Source organism: Pecten maximus, unplaced genomic scaffold (genome assembly GCF_902652985.1).
Source record: "Pecten maximus unplaced genomic scaffold, xPecMax1.1, whole genome shotgun sequence".
Taxonomy (NCBI): domain Eukaryota; kingdom Metazoa; phylum Mollusca; class Bivalvia; order Pectinida; family Pectinidae; genus Pecten; species Pecten maximus.
In genome coordinates, this window is record NW_022980122.1 from 1584 (window position 1) to 24442 (window position 22859).

Here is a 22859-nt window from a genome sequence, read left to right on the forward strand (position 1 = left end):
ACCTTTATCCAACAGCAAGACTGTAACTATTTGAATTGTCGTGCTTTTTAAATGTGATTTACATGAATTATTAATATAATCTATATAGCTTGTTTATTAATTTCAAATAAAACACTTCAAAGGCTCATTTCATATAAAACTTAAATTTGTATCAGACCTCAATATATGTGTATTTTCAATTATGACGTAAAATAACACCTGTTTCTATGACAACAGTGCGTGTACACCTGTGGGACCTCTCTGGAAGCCCAGAATATATTGATGTTAGAAATGAACTCTACCTCCAGACCGACGCCATCTTTATGGTGTATGACGTCACTAATCAAGCCTCGTTTGAGGCGTTGGAAGTTTGGATGAAGGAGGTCAATAAGTACAGTACGACTGGCCCAGAAATACGATTGGTCGGAAACAAGGTAAAATATGATTGGTCGGAAACAAGGTAGATTATAGTTTGTTGGAAATAAGGTAGAATATGATTGGTCGGAAACAAGGTAAAATATAAATGGTCGGAAACAAGGTAAAATATGATTGGTTCGGAAACAAGGTAAAATATGATTGGTTGGAAACAAGGTAAAATATGATTGGTCGGAAACAAAGTAATATACGATTGGTCGGAAACAAGGTAATATACGATTGGTCAGAAACAAGGTTAAATATGATTGGTTGGAAACAAGGTACAGTAGTATATTGTGGAAGGGAACTGTAAACTATCTTTGAATAAGTATGGTGTATTTTAAAGAATGTAATAGTTTCTGTGCATCCCTCCTAGCTAGGAAAGTATCTTACTTGAATGAGCTTTGGATCAATGGTAAGGACATTTATGATATAAGATTATTAGTAATGGTACATTAATTTGATAATAAATCATACTGCGTTAGGGTTCAAACTGCTGTTGAGAGCTAGGTCAAGGACATTCAGATGCATCTACAACATTCCTAATATAAGTTCTAAGCTTGGTAAATCAGGTACAGTATTAAAATGCTCCATTAAAACAATACAACTTTTTTTGTTGTAGATTGATATTAAGAACAAACGTCAGGTTGAGAAGGATGAAGCTAAAAAATGGGCAACGCAAAATAAAATGGTGTAAGTAGCTGGGAATATGCACGTTTTATTTGATGGAAAATGATCACAGTAAGAAGTGTTAAAAGTGATTTATATATTGCTAACTACATCCTCATTTGATTATGTATATAACTTACGATACATACACATTGTAAGTCAAATTGATCCTTTAACATAATTATAAAATATGTCTAAGAGTTCTCTCCCTTGTAGGTACACAATTACAATGTTATCTTCCCTCTATTATATTTATTCTGCAAAAGAAAAAGAAAAAATGTGATGAAATTTTGCGAAACAAACAAATCTGCTTGAAATCTCCGGTTGTAGTACTACTCAAGCTGAAGGTAGCTCATGGAAATCCTCAGGATCTATCTACACTTCAGAAATAACTTTATTTAAACATCACCACTCCAATATGGGAAAATCCAGAAAGCTACAAAATATCACAGTTCAAGTCTTATAAACCATTCTGGTCGGACACACAAACAAACAGAATTATGTAAAAACAAATTATATAATATATTATATCATTGTGCAACCTGAAGGAAGTCTTGTACTGCAACAAGATCATCGCAAAACCTAAAATACATCACAGAAGTCACTCTACGAATTTTGATGTCAACCAGTGATTCAGTGATTTAGATACCACCTCAGGAATAATTTGACTTGTGTAAGAGTTACTTCCCTTACACGTATATAGACAAGGCACTAGTTATTTCCCTTAAATGAACAAGCTAAATCATTAAAGAATTCTGATTTTTGTTGTGGTGCTGTTTTGTACAAGAGATACATGTACACTCTATAATTTTTATAACGTTTATCATTTCAGAGGTTACTACGAGACGTCTGCGTCCACAGGTGAAGGTATTGACTCCTTGTTCCACGATATGTTGTGCTCAATAATTGAGAGAAAGAAACTTTATAAAAAGTCGGCGTCGCTATGACAACATGGTGTTGTGACAATGTGTGAATATTTCTTTGTGTAATTGAAAAATAACTTCAGCAGCCATTATCTGTCAATTGCCCTGACAGTGTGTTTGAGATTTGTTTTTGTTTATGTTGACAGACAGTGAAATGTTTATTTTATCATCCGTATAATAATGTATGTGTTGTATTTCTAGGTATGCATATGTTTATATCTAATTAAACATCATTACTCAATTTTAACATATTGTACTCATTAATGTTTTCAATAAATTTGCATTTGGTTCAGAAAAACTAGCTGAATTCAGATCATTTAGTTGTCAAGTTTGATATATTTTCAATGACATCAGTTTTCTGGCAAAATCAAATACTTGGCCCGTCGGTTCTTCTGAAATTACATTTATTTCTTTTCGGGAAGTCGAAAGCAATATAAAGGGGTATCTGCTATCTTCAGTGGGCTGTTGAGGCTCGTTCATAATCACTGACCCAGATTGTTGTCTAATCAAGCTCAGGTCTCATATTTAATGGTCCCTTTTAAATACATGTAACATAAATTTGTGGAAATAGTGCACTTTTTATCAAAAATTTGAGAACTGAAAAAATTCATTGTGCACTATATGCTTTTCAGATCAAAAGGTCAAAGGTCCAGGTTAGTTTGTACCTGTCCATATCACTCGACTGTATATACCATCATCGGTACTAAAGCTCGCCTTACATTGTATATCACTATACCTCACACCAGCATTGGGGGGTAGGGGCACGATTGCTCAGTCAACAAGACACTTTACACTATATGCTCTAGATGGCAGGCGACTGGCCTTCTGAATGTTGTTCAGTGAGGTAGTCACCAACTACTACAAGGATACTCTGCCTCAAAATGACCCTGGCTGTTCACAGGGTTATAATCCCAGCACCAGCCAACAAATCTTTTGGGTATAAGTTCACCAACTGGTAGTGTAAATGAGGTTCTGTATTATAGTAAGCATTGAAATTATCATTATTATGAAACATGTTCGACTCCAGGAATTAATAGACTTGACATAAAAAGTCCAAATTGTTAGGGGGGAGAAAAATTCCCAAAAGTTATTCATTTTGTCTGCAAGAAATAATGGTTAACCCCTCAGCAAAATATAAGAACCCTAGTACACTCATAAAGGAGTTTACTGATGCCTTCAACACTTGCACCAAAAACTTGTGGTTACATATCTATGCCACATTATCATCAAAAAGTTATTTACCATTATCGTTGGGTTTGGCATTTCACAAGAAGGCAAGCTCTACACATTCTGCAACTATGATGAGCCAGCTGTTTACATCCATCTCCATATTTGATGGACAGAACGATACTCACAGCTTTGCTTTGTTTGACCTTGACATTCCCCAGTAACATCCGCCTGTGTGCTTGTCAGGGATCCACTTTTTATTTGACCTTTTGACCCAAATGACATTGAACTTTCATCCAGTGACCTCGGTTTTTGGTCAGTTGACTATATTGTTTAATTCCGACCAACTTTGCTTCATAATGTTATGACAAAATGTTTATAAGTGAAAAGATACAAATTTGACTTTGACATTTGACACAGTGACCTTGACTGTGGTCAGGTGAGTCTTTGTTTAATTTCAACCAATTTGCAGTAAGTATAACAAAATGTTGACCAGTAAAAAGATTCTAAATTTGACCTTGACTTTGACCCAGTGACCTTGCCTTTGACCCAGTGACCTGTGGTCAGTTAACTCCTCATCATGTCATAACAAACTGTTCATCAGTTAAGATACAGAATTTGACCTTTACATTCTGACCTAATGACATTAACTTTTTGACCTCTTCGGGCAGTTGAGCTAAAACAATGGGAAAAGTTCGAACGACGGATCAATCACCTTGACATAAGCTCACTGGGAATTTGTGACATACAAGACAAGGGCCCAATGGGCCCAAATCGCTCACCTGCAATGCAGTGATCTTTTCATATATGGATCCTGCAGTTATTTGAAAGCATGCTACAGGACCAATATAATGTCTCTCTGCACTTTGGCTTTTCACTAAAAGTCATTTAAAGATTTAAGCATACTTGATCGACGTGACCTTGAATGAAGGTCAAGGTCATTCATTTGAACAAACTTGGTAGCCCTTCACCCCAGCATGCTACAGACCCAATATCAACTCCCTGGGACTCTTGGTTATTGAGAAGAAGTTGTTTAAAAATTTTAGCCTTTTTGACCCCTGTGACCTTGAATGAAGGTCAAGGTCATTCATTTGAACAAACTTGGTAGCCCTTTACCCCAGCATGCTACAGACCCAATATCAACTCTCTGGGACTCTTGGTTATTGAGAAGAAGTCGTTTAAAGATTTTAGCCTTTTTGACTCATGTGACCTTGAATGAAAGTCAAGGTCATTCATTTGAACAAACTTGGTAGCCCTTCACCCCAGCATGCTACAGGCCAAATATTAGGTCTCTGGGACTCTTGGTTATTGAGAAGAAGTCGTTTAAAGATTTTATCCTTTTTGACTCCTGTGACCTTGAATGAAAGTCAAGGTCATTCATTTGAACAAACTAGGTAGCTCTTTACCCCAGCATGCTACAGGCCAAATATTAGGTCTCTGGGACTGTTGGTTATCGAGAAGAAGTCGTTTAAAGATTTTAGCCTTTTTGGCCCCTGTGACCTTGAATGAAGGTCAAGGCCATTCATTTGAACAAACTAGGTAGCCCTTCATCCCAGCATGCTACAGACCCAATATCAACTCCCTGGGACTGTTGGTTATTGAGAAGAAGTCGTTTGAAGATTTTAGCCTTTTTGACCCCTGTGACCTTGAATGAAGGTCAAGGTCATTCATTTGAACAAACTTGGTAGCCCTTCACCCCAGCATGCTACAGGCCAAATATTAGGTCTCTGGGACTCTTGGTTATTGAGAAGAAGTCGTTTAAAGATTTTAGCCTTTTTGACTCCTGTGACCTTGAATGAAAGTCAAGGTCATTCATTTGAACAAACTTGGTAGCCCTTCACCCCAGCATGCTACAGACCCAATATCAAGTCACTGGGACTCTTGGTTATTGAGAAGAAGTCGTTTAAAGATTTTAGCCTTTTTGACTCCTGTGACCTTGAATGAAGGTCAAGGTCATTCATTTGAACAAACTTGGTAGCCCTTCACCCCAGCATGCTACAGACCCAATATCAAGTCCCTGGGTCTTTTGGCTATTTAGAAGAAGTCGTCTAAATTTTTTTTAGCCTTTTTGACTCCTGTGACATTGAATGAAAGTCAAGGTCATTCATTTGAACAAACTTGGTAGCCCTTCATCCCAGCATGCTACAGACCCAATATCAACTCCCTGGGACTGTTGGTTATCGAGAAGAAGTCGTTTAAAGATTTTAGCCTTTTTGGCCCCTGTGACATTGAATGAAGGTCAAGGCCATTCATTTGAACAAACTAGGTAGCCCTTTATCCCAGCATGCTACAGACCCAATATCAACTCCCTGGGACTGTTGGTTATTGAGAAGAAGTCGTTTGAAGATTTTAGCCTTTTTGACCCCTGTGACCTTGAATGAAGGTCAAGGTCATTCATTTGAACACACTTGGTAGCCCTTCACCCCAGCATGCTACAGGCCAAATATTAGGTCTCTGGGACTCTTGGTTATTGAGAAGAAGTCGTTTAAAGATTTTAGCCTTTTTGACTCCTGTGACCTTGAATGAAAGTCAAGGTCATTCATTTGAACAAACTTGGTAGCCCTTCACCCCAGCATGCTACAGACCCAATATCAAGTCCCTGGGACTCTTGGTTATTGAGAAGAAGTCGTTTAAAGATTTTAGCCTTTTTGACTCCTGTGACCTTGAATGAAGGTCAAGGTCATTCATTTGAATAAACTTGGTAGCCCTTCACCCCAGCATGCTACAGACCCAATATCAAGTCCCTGGGTCTTTTGGCTATTTAGAAGAAGTCGTCTAATTTTTTTTTAGCCTTTTTGACTCCTGTGACCTTGAATGAAAGTCAAGGTCATTCATTTGAACAAACTTGGTAGCCCTTTACCCCAGCATGCTACAGACCCAATATCAACTCCCTGGGACTGTTGGTTGTTGAGAAGAAGTCGTTTGAAGATTTTAGCCTTTTTGACTCCTGTGACCTTGAATGAAGGTCAAGGTCATTCATTTGAACAAACTTGGTAGCCCTTCACCCCAGCATGCTACAGGCCCAATATTAGGTCTCTAGGCCTTTTGGTTATTGAGAAGAAGTTGCTTGAATGGAAAGTTGACGCCGGACGGAAGGCCGGACGGACGACGGACGCCGCGCCACGGCATAAGCTCACTTGCCCTTCGGGCAGGTGAGCTAATAAAAATCAAATCAGATTTTCAGATTAAATCGTTTATTTGACATCTCGAATATCAAATGAATAAAAAGTTACACAATGTCAAAATAGGTATACATATCAACATTCTGTTTTACATCAATTATTGGAATTTTTTCCCATAACGTTTCTGAACATTACAACACAATGTTTGGGGAAATCTGAAACATGAACAGATGAAACCTACATGTGAAGCGAGAGAAAGATTTCTCCAGTACTTTTCAAGAAATAGCAAAAACAAATTTCAATTATTACAATCCAAGATGGTTGCCTATCGGCCATTTTGTTTTTATGATCAAAAATCTATATTGGATTTTCACAACTAGGGACCGAGGCAAACCTACTAATGAAGTTTGAATAATATTCCTCATGTACCTTTAAAAAAGATAGCAATAAAAACCGTCAATTATAATAATCCCTGATGGCTGCCTGTGGGCAATTTTGTTTTCTGATCAAAAATCTAAATTAAATTAGCACAACTTGGGACCAAGGGAACCAAGTTTTCACCTCAACTGACCAACCCATCCTTTAAAACCAGTGAACAATCCTCCAGTACTTTTCAAGGAATGGTGATAACAAGGATGAGTTTAATTTATGGACGGAAGACAGACAGATATATATTGTATGTAAGAAGAACTCTTTGTGAATCACAAATCTTAATATTAAACTAGAACTGTCGTCCAGAAGGCCAACTCATACTCCCACTCCTGCAACCCCCATCGTTACTATGTATTCATTTATACAATAAACGAGATATACAGTTAAATCTCACTTAGTGGTATTCAGTTTTCTTGGTTACCCTAATTCTTTTTTTTATCTATATTATGAATAAATTATTGTACATGACATTATGAAATGATTTCACTTCAATTGATCATTAAAGAAATCATATTATGTACAAAATTGACGAAGGGAAGGGGGGGGTTCGTTTGAAGGGGGGGGGGGGGTTACCCTTTTTCCCGACTTTCCCCTGGGACCTTTTGGAATTTTTTGAAAAGCCCCGTTAAAAAAGGGGGTTCATAAAAATTTTGGAACAAAAAACTTTTTGGAAAAAAAAAAAAGACCTTTCCCCAAACCAAAGGGGAAAAAAAAAAAAAAAAAAAAAAAAAAAAAAAAAAAAAAAAAAAAAAAAAAAAAAAAAAAAAAAAAAAAAAAAAAAAAAAAAAAAAAAAAAAAAAAAAAAAAAAAAAAAAAAAAAAAAAAAAAAAAAAAAAAAAAAAAAAAAAAAAAAAAAAAAAAAAAAAAATTTTTTTTTTTTTTTTTTTTTTTTTTTTTTTTTTTTTTTTTTTTTTTTTTTTTTTTTTTTTTTTTTTTTTTTTTTTTTTTTTTTTTTTTTTTTTTTTTTTTTTTTTTTTTTTTTTTTTTTTTTTTTTTTTTTTTTTTTTTTTTGGGGGTTTTTTTTTACAGCCCAAATTGGGCCCCCCCCCCCCCCCTTTTGTTTGGGGGGAAATGTTTTTGGGAATTGCGCCGGGCGAGCACAAAAATCAGCCTGAAAGGCAAAAAAGGGGCAATTGGATTTTTTATATTTTTAATTCACAAAAAACCCAATAAAATTAAAAAGGTACCCATATACCTTTGACTTTTATTTTTTTTCTGTTTTAAATTTCCCCAAAAAATTTGGAAATCTGGGAATGAGGGAAAACAGTAAGGAAAAATTCCCTCGGGGGATTTAAGAAAAGCAAACAAAATTCAATTAAACCAAAAAAGGCTTGGCCATTTTTATTTCAAAAACTATATAAATCAAACAAAGACGGGGGAACCAAACATGATTTTTGAAAATATCCTGCAAACTACCAAAAAAGCAATCAAAACCCTTTCAATTTTTTCAAAACCATAAATGAAAACTGCCCGGGGAAAAAATTCCCACCTTTTAAAAAACATAAAAATTAATTTCAAAACCAAAAGCAATGGGGCCATTTTTTTTTTTGGGGCCGGGAAAAAAATTATGAAAAAAACTGGGAAACCAATAACTCCCTTTAAAAATTTTGAGAAAAATCCTTCCGGAAACTAAAATCCCGTACCGTTGGCTAAAAATATAATAAATTTTTTTTAAAAGAAAAGAATTGATTTTTTCAAGTCATTTTTTTTCAAGAAAAATTTGGAAAAAAAAAGTAATTTAATGGGAACAAAAAAATAAATTTGAAACATACAGCTAAGGATAGTAAAATAATAAGTTAAATGAAAAATCTAAAAGTTTAAAACTTGGACAAGACACAAATTCATTTAAAAAAACCCCCCCCAAAACATTTTTCCCAAATAACTAAATAATCCCCAGAAATGCTCCCCAATTCAAAAATTACAGGGTAAATAAAAAAAGCATATTATTGACTAAATTGTTCAATTACCAAAAATTTTCCCCCACCATTTTATGATGTTTCGATACTTTTTATTTTAAATTTTTAAAAAAAAGGGTTAAAATGAAAACCTCCATGAATTTTGGGAAATTCTCGGTTTTATTAAAAAAACCTTTTCGTTAAATCATCCGGGGGATGTAACTCATATCACCGCAGGGGTTTCAGGTTTTTTTTTGATTTTTTACATTTAAAAATTATATTACTTAATTATGAATTGGAAGGAATATTGATGGAAATAAATGTAATAAACCCAATGAAACTGGCTTTTTTTAAAGGGATATCTATACCAACAAAAAGGCTTTAAATTGGGAAATCATCCAACTCTAAAGAAAATACAAATTTTAATTTAAAAACCAAAAATTCAAAGGCCTTTTTTCGATCACCCAAAATTAAAACCAAAAGCAGGGAAATTCCTATAATTAAGAAAAAAATACCCATGGGCCCTAGGGCCCCGGGTTTTTTTGGGTATTTTTCTGAAAATTTCTTTTTGGCCCCGCCCCCCAAAACCCCGGGGGGGAACCCCCAAAAAACAAACATCAACTTAACCCCAGTAAATAAACCAAGTTAGGATGAATTCCCAATAGAAATAAAAAATTAAAGCAAAAAATGTATTTTTATAAAATCAGAAAGTTTACCCCCCCCAGGGGAAAGTAACCCCGGGGTATAAATTCCAAAAATTTGGAAAGCCCTCAGATTTTCTTATTTTTATACGGGTGTTCTTCTTTAAAATTTTAAAAAATGTTAATTAAGATTTTTACATCAAACAACTTTTGTTTTTATGAATTAAAAAAATTATCCAATTAAAACTTAAAAATTATACCCTAAGTTTAAAAAAAACTTTTCAGAAACAAAAAAAATCCTTTTAAAGGTAAAAACCCAAATGGGGGGAAAACGTTTTTTCATGTCCCCCAATTTTTCCCCCAAATGAAGGGAATTTCTTTTATGAATGAAAATTAGCCCCTGGGAACCCCCCCCTTCTTTTTGGGCCCACCACCCTCAACGGGCCCCAGTCCCTAAAATGCCCCCCGTGTTTGGGGCCTCTATCCGTCTGTTTTGGGCCCAATTTGTTGTGTTCCCTTAACGTCGTTTCCCCCCTTTTTTGGGGCCTTACCCCCCCAGTCTGTTTTGGGGGCCCACCGTACCCCTCGTTTTTTCCCATACCCTGTCTTTGTTCCCTAGCCCCCCATTTTGTTTGCCCTCCCCTTCCCCCCTTTTGGGGGGCCTTTCCCTTGTTTGGGCCCTCCCCCTTTCCCATTTTTTTCCCCCCCTAACCCCCCGTCCTTTTTGGGTTTTTTGGGCACCCAAACCCCCCTCATTTGTTTTCCTACCCACCTCCCGTTGTTTTGGGTACCACCCCCCCAACTTTTGGGCCCCAACCCTCAGGTTGTGTTTGGGGGCCCAAACCGAAAACCCCCGCGTTTGGGCCCCCCTTTACCCCCTGTTGTTTTCCCCCGAAACCCCTTCCTTTTTGGGGCCCTACCCTTTCTAAACTGTTACAAAACCCCCTTTTAAAAGTTTTTGGGGTACAAACTTTTGTATAAAGTTTTTAAAACATCCATGGGTTTTTTTCCCCCCCAAAACCCTAAAAAAAAAATTTCAAAAAGGGGGGGGGAAAAAAGAAACAAAAAAAAGGGGGGGGGGAAAAAACCCCCCCAAAAAAAAAATACTAAAAAAGCCCCCAAACCCAAAAGGGGGCAAAAAAACCCCAACACCCCCCAAACCCCCAACACCCAACCCCAAAAAAACAAACAAGGAAAAAATTAAAAAAAAAAAAAAAAACCCCAAAAAAACCAAAAAACCAAAAAAAAAAAAAAAAAAAAAAACAATAAAAACAGTAAAAAAAACAACAAAAAAAACCCCCCCCCAAAAAAGAAAAAAACCCCAATTTTTCCCCCCCCCGTTTTTTAAAACCCCATTTTTTACCCCGGGACAAAGGGGGTTTGGTTTCCCAAATTCTTTTAGGGCCCCCCCCCCCCCCCCCAAAGTCGGGGGTAAATACCCCGTCGGTTTTGGGCCCCTAGCCCCCCATTTTTCCCCCCCTTTTCAATTGTTTGGGCCAAAATTTTTGGGGCCCTACCCCTCGTTTGGGAAACCCCCCCAATCTTAGGGGCCCTACCTTAACCCTAGGGTCTTTGTTCCCTACCGTCCCCCCCCCCCCTTTACCCCCAAAACCCCTCGGGTTTGGGGGCCAAACCTCCCTTTTCCAATCGTTTGGGCCCCTAGTCCCCCAAATCTGTTTGGGCCCTAACCCTTTCCCCATTTTGGGGGCCCCTCCCCTCCCTCCATTGTTTGGGGCCCCACCCTCCATTGTTGGCCCTACCTCCCCCTCGCTGTTTGGGGCCCTAAACCCACCCGGGGGGCCCCCCTTTTCCAATTGTTGGGCCCACGTACCCCTCGGGTTTTGGGCCCACCTCCTCTTTTGGGCCCTACTTTCCCCACCCTTTTTGGGGGCCCTACTTCCCCATTTTTTGTTTTTTGGGCCTACTTACCCTCCAGTGGTTTGGCCCTACCTCCCCTCCAGTCTGTTTTGGGGCCCTCCCTCTCTCTTTTGGGGGGCCTCCCTACCCCCCATTTTGGTTTTGGGCCAAATTACCCCCAGTTGTTTTGGGGGCCTACTCCCCTCCAGTTGTTGGGCCCTACTACCCCTTTTTTGGGCCCTACGTACCCCCCGGTTGGGGTTTGGGGCCCTCCCCTTACCCCCAATGTTGGGCCCTCCCTCCCCTCCATCGTTTTGGGGCCCCTCCTACTTCCCACCCTCCCGGGCTTGTTGGGCCCTCCCCTCCCTCCGTGTTGGGCCCCCCCCCCCCCAGTCTGTTTTGGGCCCTCCGGCCCCCCCAGTTTGGTTGGGCCCTACCAAACCCTCCAGTCTGTTGGCCTCCTTTACCTCCAGTCTGTTGGGCCTCCCTCCCCTCATCTGTTTTTGGGGCCCTACACCCTCCGTCGTGTTGGCCCCACCCCCCCTCCAGTTGTTGGGCCTACTTACCCTCCGTCGTTTTGGGCCCTACCTACCCCCCCATTTGTGTTGGGCCCTCCCTCCCCCCGTCGTGTTGGGCCCCTACCCCCCCTCCTCTGTGTTGGGATACCTCCCCCAGTTTTGTTGGGCCCTCCCTCCCCCAGTTGGTGGGCCCTACCACCCCCTTGGTTGGGCCCTACCTCCCTCGTCTTTGTGGGCCCAAAATTACCCTCCGTCTGGGGGGCCCTACCTCCCCCCCAGTTGTTTTGGGCCCCTACCTCCCCCAGTCGGTTGGGTCCTACCCACCCTCATCTGTGTGGGCCCCTCCCTTACCCTCCAGTCTGTTTTGGGGCCCCCCTACCTCCCCCCCCCAGTTGGTTGGGCCCTACATACCCCCCATTTGGGTTTTGGGCCCTACCTTACCTCCAGTCTGTGTGGGCCCCCTACCTACCCTCCAGTCTGTTGGGGCCCTACCCTACCCCAGCTTTTTGGGGCCCTACCTACCCTTTTTCCATTCCTTTTGTTTGGGGCCTACTTACCCCCCAAGTCGGGTTTTGGGGCCCCTCCCTCCCCTCCAGTCTGTTTTGGGGCCCCCTCCCCTACCCCCATCTTTTTCCCTCCCCACCCTTTCAATCTTGTTTGGGCCCTACCTTAACCCTTTCCCCAAATTTGCTGTTTTCCCTCCTTACCCCCCACTTTTTCCCCCCTTCCCCCAGTCTTTTCCCTCCTACCCCCCTGTTTTGGGGCCCCCTTTCCCTCCTCTTTTCCCTACCACCCTCCTCTGGTTGGGCCTCCCCCCCCCCACCCCTTTCCCCCTTTCTTTTCCCTACCCCCCCCCCCCCTTTTTTCCCTCTTCCCTCCCCTGTGTTGGGCCCCCTTCCCCCCTCTTTTCCCTTTACACACCCCTCACCCACCTGTTTTGGGCCCTTTCCAACCCCCCCCCCCAAAATGGGGGCCAAACCACCCAAAAAAACCCCTTTTCCCCCCCCCCCCCCCCCCCCCCCCCCCCCCCCCCCCCCCCCCCCCCCATCGCCGAAAAAAATTCTAAAACGGCAATGTTTTTGTTTTGGAACAATAGAAAAAAACTTTTTTGTTTTCTTAATTTTAAACTTTGTTAAATCCCACCAGTTATACAATTTAAATTTTCAAAAGGTAGGAAGTAAGTGTGACTTTTTTAAAGATTTTTTATTAAAATAAATTTGACAGGGGGTCCTACAAAAGGTTTCCTCGGTCTTTTCTTCCTTTTCCATCATTACACATGTTGGAATAAGAAAATATTTGTTTTTTATTTAGTAAAAAATTTTGGACAAGAGGGTCATCAAAGGGTTGTATAAATTCCTCCCCTTTCCTCCTTTGTGTTTTCCTTGCCGGGTTCTAAAACAGTTTTCCGTTTAGTAAGGGGGGGCGTGATGTCTACCCTCCTTTTGGTCTACGTACTGTTTTAGTGACTTCACACTTAGTGAACATGTCTAATCTGATGTCCACAGGTAGTGAGTAACAGTGAACCACGGTTATCTCAGCTGGGGGTTGCCCCGGTAATATTTTACCAGCTCAAAACTAAGTCCCGTGTCCCCCTACAACTCCAAGTAATGGTATCCATAAATACTAAGCTGTGGTAGTGCTGGGTAGAAATGACACAGGCATAAACTAAGCCCCCCGTCTCCATTCAAAAAATTGATGAATACTGTATACCCGTCTTACTACAGCTGTAGTTAGTGTGGATAAAAACTACACGTTTAAAACAAGACCCCGTGTCCCCCCTACAAACGATGTAAATGTATACCCGTCTTTTATCTCGCGTAGTTGGCGGGAAAAAATACCAGCTCTAAACTAAGCTTCTGTGTCCCCTCTCAAAAACTACATGTAATGAACCCGTCGTTATCTAAGCTGATTTAGTGCGGGAAACACTGACACAGGTAAAAACAAAGCCCCCTGTTCCCTCCCACACTAAATGTAATATTGTCCACCCGCCTCGTCCCAACTGTAATGCTGCCCACCCACAAAACCCTGTGACCACAGCCCCACTTCTTCCCCCACCTTTGTTGTACTCCAAAATTTTCCCCCAGTTTGTATTTTTTTTTCCAGTTGAAATAGCCCAACGTTCCGTCAGTGCAAAAGATGGAGGTGCTCTCTCCGTCATCAGTCTCATGTCCCAAGCTGGGTAAGTGACACAACATGGTCACCATTCTTTCTCTTAAAACCCGACACCCCTCGGTAGGAATTGATATTCAGTATAATATGAGATCGTGACCGTTGCCCTCGCGTAGGAAGACGTCATACTTCAGTGTTACGCAGTGTTGTACACCCCCACCTTCACACATAAAGGGGTTCCCTTGTCAGGTGTGTCCCCAAAGAAAGGGTATGAGACCCATCTTAAACCCAGTAGAGCGTCCATTTAAAACGCACATTTTAAAAAGTGGTAAGTTTTTTTCACATCGACCATTTCCCAAACTAAAAAAAACCCCCGAAAAAACGGGTGTCTGTCCTACGTCTAATCAATAATAGTCAGTAATTAGTCCTTTTCACTCGACATCAGATTCACACTTTGCCCAAAAACGTTTATACTGTTTCACACTGGGTTTTTATAACTTTTTGTTACGGGGTTTTGATGTTGATATAGGGGAGGTATTTTGTGGAAAATTTTTCTAAAAACCAAAAATTTTTGTGTTTTCCAACAAGGGAAAAACTGTGTCCTAAACAAAATTTGAAAAAATTGGTAAAATACATCATTCTCATCATCAATCAAAATTGTGAAAAGGATATTTTCTTTTTGCACCAGAGACCCAAAACCTTTTCTTAAACTTTTCGCAGAGATTGTTTTGTCTGCATGTAAATTTTTAATTCCCGGAAAGCTATCAAGCTTTTTGTCAACACTTTTCATGTTTTTTGGGTTAAATCACCTTCTTTACTTCCCCTCATTGGAAAGAAAAAGAAGCAAAAAGTGCCCTTTGGTAATTTTCCCCAAAATTTTTCCCTAAAAAATGGTTTTTTTGAAGAAATGACCCCTCTTTTTTTAAGTGGAACCCCTAAAAGTCGAAACACTGTGGGGAAAACCCTTTCTGGGTAAGTTGATTTTTTTTAATCCTTTCCCACTAGGGAAAGGTTTTAATTTCTGGGCAACTTTTAAAATAAAACTTTTTTTTTTGAGATTTTTAGCAGTTTTTACCTTAAATCAATGATATTTTTTTTGAAGAATCACATGAAAGAATTGGTTTTTTTAAAATTTTTCTCGAAAATTTTGATCAAACAATTTGATTATTTTTGGGTTCCCACAAAAAACTCGATAATGGAAATTTTTTCTTTTTCAATTTTTCAGGATTTCCACAACTCATCAATATATACAGTAATTGGTGTTTGGCCAACAATTTATCCCATTTCCAGGGAAAGCTGCAAGGTCCTTTTACAGTCTGGGTTTTCCTTTTATCGCCCTCCATTTGCCACTTCAATAGTTTTGGGAAACTCAAAGTTTCCATCCCTGAGGCACCCTTTAGAGGCAACGTTTTCTTTTGATCATTTTTAGGCTCCCGGCTTGTGTAGGAACACCTTGGTTTTTAGGTTTGACAAGGGTTCTTTTTTGTTTTTCTGTAATCCGAAAAAACTTTTTTTTTCGAAAGTTTAAATCAAGGTTTTAGGTAAAAAAAGAAAATTTTAATTTAAACTCTGTTTTTAAATATAAATTTTTTTATAGAAAAGATAAAAGGGATCTACAAAAAAAAAATTTTTACAAAACTCGTCTCGCACGACTGGGTTTAAATATTTTTTTTGATCCAAAGGGGCCTCGGTGTTAATTCCCGGGTATATCCAATTTAAAATTTGACAACAATGGTTATTTAAAGAAAATAATATTAGAAAAAAAAAAAGAAAAAAAAATTTTTTAAAAAGTTTTAGCATTTTTAGAGAAAAAATGTAATTTTGTGAATTATTAATGATTAGCTTGAAAATTGTAACCATTCAAAAAAAAATTTTTATTCCTATTTTTTAAAAAAATTTTTTGAAAATTTTTCTAAAAAATAATAAAATATTCCCTTCCTTTTTTCAAATAATAATTACAGGGAAAGATTATTTTTTTTTACACTAACTTTTCCTAAAAAAACTTTAAAATTTTTTATTTTTTTATTTTTTTTAACCCAAATTTTTAAATTATTCGGACGAGACTATATTAGATCGACAAAAAAGATGGCGGAGTAAAACCGGACAAGCACTTAAAAACTATTGCTTTTGTATTTTAAATCTTTGACAGATAGACCCTTTTTTCTTTAAGTGGGGGTTTTCCCGCTGTAACCCCAAAAAACTGACCGGGTTTAATGAAGCCACTAAGTTTTTTTAATGTTTAAACACGCAACAGGGTTTGGGGGCCCCCCACGGTGACACCGGCTCTCTCGCCAAACCCAGGGCCCCGGGGGCTAACAGTGGGGGGGGGTTTTGTTACCAAACGTCATGGGTCGAAGTGTCTGAATTTCCGGGGTTTTTGGGATGTGTCTAAAACCGGGATAAATTAATTTTGATTCGGGAAACACACCAAACGGGATTTGGGAAAATTTTTAAGATTTTCCCGGGGACTTCCCCCTAATCCGGGATGGTTGGGACCTAGCTAGTACAATCATAAAGGATGGTTTAAGCCCTTTAACATTTTTCACAAATTTTTAAAAAAATGTGTTTTTTCCCCCAAAAAAAATTCATTTTTTAAATTGGCAAGGGATAGTTAACCCCACGGGAAAACCCAATACATGTAATACTATGCCCTTTTAACACTCAAACAAAACTTAAACAAGTCAAAGAATTTTAAAAATCTCAGATTTCAGGCAATTATTTTTTTTTCCAAAAAAAACTTTTTTTTTAATCGGGAGGGTAGTTTAACCCAAGAGGGGCTCTATTTCCCAAATTTTCGCCCCTAGGCAATTAATTTGTGATGTTAATAAAATTTCAAACTTTCATAAAAAATTAAAAGCAAACATTTTTTAAGTCAAATTTTTTTTACAAAATTGGTTTTTTTTCCCCAAAAAAAAAATTTTTTGTTTAACTTGGAGGGGAAGTTTTACACCCCCCGGGACCATATTTCCATAAATTACATCCTTTAACATTGCACCAAAGTTAACGTTTGAAAAAACCCAAAGCGACCCAGAGTGCGAATAAACTCTCCTCTTTTTCGAAGGACGACTAAAAGCGATAAAAACTTAAATGTCAAAATCCAAATGGCTGCCCCCCGGCCCCTGTTGCTTCCGAGGTCCCAAAAACCAACGCAGACCATGTACCAAGGGGTTTCCCACATATCAAATTTCAGAAAAATCCGTTCAGTATTTTAGAAAAAAAAAAAATCAAGAATTTTTTACAGGACGGGGGACGGACAGACGTTGGACCCGGTGCAGGGCGATTTGGAGCCCACCTTTTTATGTGGTTTCTAAAAAAATTAATCTAAATACAGTATCTCTATTTTGAAACAGATATCTCATTTTGTCAACAAAAAAACAGATTTCCCCAATTCAAATAAAGTACTTAATAAATGGGTAAAAAAAACCCAAAAGCTTTCCAAAAAAAACCTTAGGGGGTTTTTTCCTATTTTTGTTTTGATTCTGTAAATTGATTAAGACATTGATAAAAGGAGATAAATAAAAAAATCTCTAATTCAAAAAAGATATCTGCCTTCAATCCCCCAAAAAAGTCATAATTTATGACCTAAGGACAATCATGCCCGACCCCCAAACACAATATACCAAAGGGCCCAAATCATCCCCAGCCGTCCAAGTACGAAAGAAACCAAATCTACATGGCGCCAGTCACAAGATGACCTAAGGGGCCAATTTATACATGGGAAACCCGTCAAAGTCACTAAGGCCAGTCATACCCCGACGCCCGTCACAATTTACCAAGACCAAGTCCTACCCCAATGCAGTCAAAAGGACCTAAGGACCAGGGTTTCCCTGACGCCAGTCACAAATATGACCCAAGGGCCAAATATACCCTAACGCCCGTCACAAATATACCTAAGGCCAAAAACAGCCCTGACCCAGTCACAAGTATACCTAAGGCCAAGCATACCCCAAAGCCGTCACCAAACCTAAGGGCCGTCTCCCCTTTTCCCGTACAATAGACCTAAGGCCAAGTCTCCCTAAGCCAGCCAAGTATGACCTAAGGACCAAAATCAACCCTAATGCCATCCAAAATATGACCTAAGGACCCGTATACCTAAGGCCCTCACAAATGACCTAAGGCAAAGTCAACCCTTTTGCCGTCACAAGAAGACCTAAGGGAAAAGTATACCCAATGCCCCGTACAATATGACCTGGACAAGTATACCCTTTGCCAGTCAAATAGACCTAAGGACAAAAATACCCAAAGCCAGGAACCCGGAGACCTAAGGACAAAGTTTTTAACCATGACGCCCCGTCACAAGATTTTTTAGAAATTTTGAAGAACAACCGAGGCAGGTAGCACCAAACATAACCCCCTGACAACACATAAAAACCGTTTCACCACAAAAGGGGGGTTTATTTTGTACCGGGCATGAATCATCTTTCAAAAGCTGAATAGCATTCATTTATACCAATGGTTAAGTTATTTTGGTGAGCCTTTTTTTTGGTTTAGTGTTTTGATGGCTATCACTTTGGGGGCATCCTGGGGGCGCGGCGGGGAAAAAATTTTACACACACAAAGTATTTTACTAAGTTGTTATGATTTTTAATTTTTTTTATTGATGTCTTTAATTTATTGTTTGAAAATAAAAAACCTTGAAAAGTATTTGTAGATTTTCCAAAGATTGTAAAATTTTATTTTGCAGCATAATAATTCACTTGCTTTCAAAAAATCCCGAAAAACCCCAAGGAAATTTTAAAAGAAACATGTCAATTCATCCCGAGATAGCTTTTTTAATTTTGGTAGGACGGGCCCACCAAAATTTTGGTTTTCATGTTGTAAAAGTCATTTTTTTAATCTGAAAACGGGTATTTTTGTACTTTTAAAAATAATTTTCTTAAGTGAAAAAAATACCCTAATAACAACCCCCTATTTTGTTATCACTTCCATCGTCAGCCCCAATGCAATGAGTATAGGGGCCCTGACCTTTTATGGAGGTTTTATAACATATGGCCCGACCTTTTATGGGGGGATTACAAGATTTTTATTTTTTTATAACATTATTTGTGGCTTACACACAAAAATTTTAAATTTTCAAATATTCACAAGTTTGATGCATTGTGTTAAGGTGGTTTCCTGGACCTCTTTTTATAAAAAAATATCTTCATGTTTTTTCCCCGATCACCTTTCATAGTTTCAATTGGGATTCCCTTTCCGTAAAACACAAGGGTCCAAAATTTTTTTTCTACAAGGATTTAGAACCCGAAAAGGCTAAAGTATTTTTGATTTTTATGATGAGGGTTTTAAGCGAAGTCAGATTAAAAATTTTTGTAGATTTTAAAAATTTATGCAGAATGCAGATTAAAAAAAAATTTTTGTCGATTTTAAAAAATTTTGCAAAGGGACAAGTTCCCTGTGCAAAGGTAGAATTTGGGAAACCGAACAATAAATTCCCAGAATTTCGAAACCCAATCACATGGTCAGAGCTTATAAGGTATGACCCGACAGAGCCCAGTAACAGAACTAGATACTGACCCTAGACGACCCCGTAAAGAAATGGTAGACCACGACAGACCCCTAACAAACTGAGTACCGAAATCAGAAAACCCAAAAACAGAACTAGGTACTGACACATCAGAAGACCTCATAACAAACTAGGTACGAAACATCAGACGACCCCAAAAGAAATAGATATGACACTCAGACGAACCCCCGTAACAAAAGGAATGACCATCAGACCAAATAAAAGAACTAGATATCGACACTCAGACCGACACCAGTAACAGAAAGAGTATGACACATAGACGAACCCCCTACAAACTAGAGAACGACCATCAGACAGACCCAAATAACAGAAAAGGTACTGACACATCAACAGACCAAAATAAAAAATAGAGTCTGACACATCAGACAGACCCCAGTAACAGAACAGAGTACTGACACATCAGACAGACCCAATAAAAAAATAGAGTAGACACATAGAAAACCCCCGTAACAGAACTAAGGGACGAACCAGACAGACCCCCGTAAAGAACAGGTCTGACCATAGAAGCCCCCCCGTAAAAACTAGTGTACCGACACCGACAGACCCAAGTACATAACTAGGTACCGACACATAACAGAAACCCAATAAAAGAAATAGAGTACCGACACTCGACAGACCAAATAACAGAACTAGGTACTGACCATCAAAGACCCCCTAAAAGAACTGAGTACGACCATCAGAAGACCCCCGAAAAAAAAAAGAAACCCGATAAGACACATCAACAACTCCAGTAACAGAACTAGAGTCTGAACCCTAGACAGACCTCAGAACAGAACTAGAGTAGAAACATCAGACAGAACCCGTAAAAAGAAAATAGGTATTTAACACGACAGACCAAGTAACGAACTAGAGTACGACACATCAGACAAAACCCCCCTAACGAACGATTACCACAATCAGACAGACCCAAGTAACATAAAATTTTTAATGCACATCAGAAGCCCCGTAAAAGAACTAGTGTACGGGCACATCAACAGACCCCCCGTAACAGAAAAATAGGTACCCGAACATCAGACGACCCAATAACATAACTAGAGTACCCAACACAGACGAAACCCAAAAACAGAACTGAGTACCGACACTCAAAGACCCAAGAAAGAATAGAGTACTGAAACTCAGCGACCCCAAAAACAGAACTAGGTACGACCATCAGACGACCCAAAATAAAAAGAACTGATACTACACATCAGACAGACACCCAAAAACAGAACTGAGTACTGCAATATCAGACAGACCCCTAACAGAACTAGAGTACCCAAAACTAACAGACACCAATAAAAAATGATACTGACAACAGACAGCCCAAAAACGAATGATACTGCACATCCGACGACCCCAAATAATGAAAGAGCCCGACACATAACAGACCCCTACAAAATAAGTACTACACATCGACGACCCCATAACAAAAAGAGTACTGACACACGACAACCCCTAACGAACTAGAGACCCGCAATCAGCAGACCCAGTAAAAAAAAACAAGAGATGAGTCAGACACAAACAAAGACCCAGTAAAAGAACTAAGTAGACACTCAACGACCCCGGGAAAAACTAGGTACGAAAAATGACAGAACCCAGAACAGAACTAGAGTAGAAACATTGACGACCAAGTAACAGAAATAGAATGAAAATCAGACAAACCCCCCTAAAGAAAAGTTACCGACCATAGACAGCCCAAAAAACAGAACCCCCCCTTTGGGGATGACACATCGACGACCCAGTAAAGAAAGTGTACCGAACATCAGACAGACCATAAAAAAAACAAGCCGACACTCGACAGAAAACCCAATAACAGACTAGAGTACGACACTGACAGACCCCGTAACAGAAAAAAAAGGATGACCATCAGAAAACCCCAAAAACAGAACTAGAGTAGACACATCAACAACCCAAGAACAAACTAGGTACTGAAAATCAGACAGACCCAATACAGAATAGAATACGACCCCTCAGACAGACCCCAAAAACAGAAAATAGAGTTGAACATTCAGACAGACCCCCGTAACATAATAGATACTGACACTCAACAGACCCCCGTAACGAACTAGAGTACCAACACATCGCGACCCCGTAACTAACTAGAGTACGAACTCAGACAGACCCCAATCAGACGACCAAAATCAGAACAATAGTATTGACACATTAGACAGACACAAATAACAGAACTAGAGTACTGACACATCAGACAGACCTCATGCAGTAACATAACTAGAGTACTGAAACATCAGACAGACCCCAGTAACAGAACTAGAGTACCAACACATCAGACAGACCCCAGTAACATAACTAGAGTACTGACACATCAGACAGACACCAATAACAGAACTAGAGTACTGACACATCAGACAGACCTCATGCAGTAACATAAACTAGAGTCTGACACCATCAGACGACCAGCTAACAGAACAAGAGGCCCATAGGGCCTGTATCGCTCACCTGGTTGGATTAGACCAAATGTCAAAATAATGTTAATATTCAATTTGTTGTATTTGTAAATCTCTAACAATGCTATGTATGGTTATGATTAATGAAGTCCAGACTCTCTAAGGTCTGAAAGACCTCAAGAATTGTTTTTAGAACATGCAGCATTCATCACTTTATGACTGGTAGCGATTTAAAGGAATTACCTCTATTTCCCCTATTAGGCCCCGCTCCTTTGGCCCCTTTGGGGTCAGAGTAACCATTTATGCAAAATCTGCTCCTTTTCCCCCCAAAGATGTTTCTGACCAAATTGGGTTCAAAACCATTCATACCTTTATGACTAGTAGTGATTTAACTGAATTACCTCTATCTCCCCTATTGGGCCCCGACCCTTTGGCCCCTTTGGGGTCAGTGCCACCATTTAGGCAAAATCTGTTCCCCTTCCCCCAAGGATGTTTCTGACCAAATTGGATTCAAATCCATTCATTCCTTTATGACTAGTAGCGATTTAAAGGAATAACCTCTATTTCCCATATTGGGCCCCGCCCCTATGGCCCCTCGGGGCTCAGAGTCACCATTTATGTAAAATCTGTTTCCTTTCTGCCAAGGATGTCTCTGACCAAATTGGGTTTAAATCCATTCATAAATTTATGACTAGTAGCGATTTAAAGGAATTACCTCTATTTCCCATATGGGGCCCCGCCTCTTTGGCCCCTCGGGGGGGCAGAGTCACCATTTATGCAAAATCTGTTCCCCTTCCCCAAAGAATGTTTCTTACTAAATTGGGTTCAAATCCATTCATAAATTTAAATGACTAGTAGCGATTTAAAGGAATTACACACTGTCCTGTGTATATCTAGATAAATGTGTTATACACAATCTGACACAGATCTCACTGTCTTGTGTATATTTATATAGATGTCTTATACACAATCCAACACAGGTCTCACTGTCTTGTGTATATCTATATAGATGTCTTATACACAATCTGACACTGGTCTCACTCTCTTGTGTATATCTATATAGATGTCTTATACACAATCCGACACAGGTCTCACTGTCTTGTGTATATCTATATAGACGTCTTATACACAATGCGACACAGGTCTCACTCTCTTGTGTATATCTATAGAGATGTCTTATACACAATCTGACACTGGTCTCACTCTCTTGTGTATATCTATAGAG

The 22859-nt window shown here is 39.3% G+C and overlaps 1 protein-coding gene across 1 annotated transcript; it reads left to right on the forward strand.

Annotated features, from left to right (window-relative positions):
* Window positions 1-216: 216 nt before the first annotated feature.
* LOC117319411 (dnaJ homolog subfamily C member 27-like) lies at window positions 217-2232 on the forward strand (the record flags this gene model as incomplete). Its single annotated transcript, XM_033874223.1, is given in 3 exon segments — window positions 217-413; window positions 1016-1086; window positions 1895-2232. Coding segments are annotated over 3 exon segments (383 nt in total), but the record flags the coding sequence as incomplete, so codon positions are not given.
* Window positions 2233-22859: the final 20627 nt, after the last annotated feature.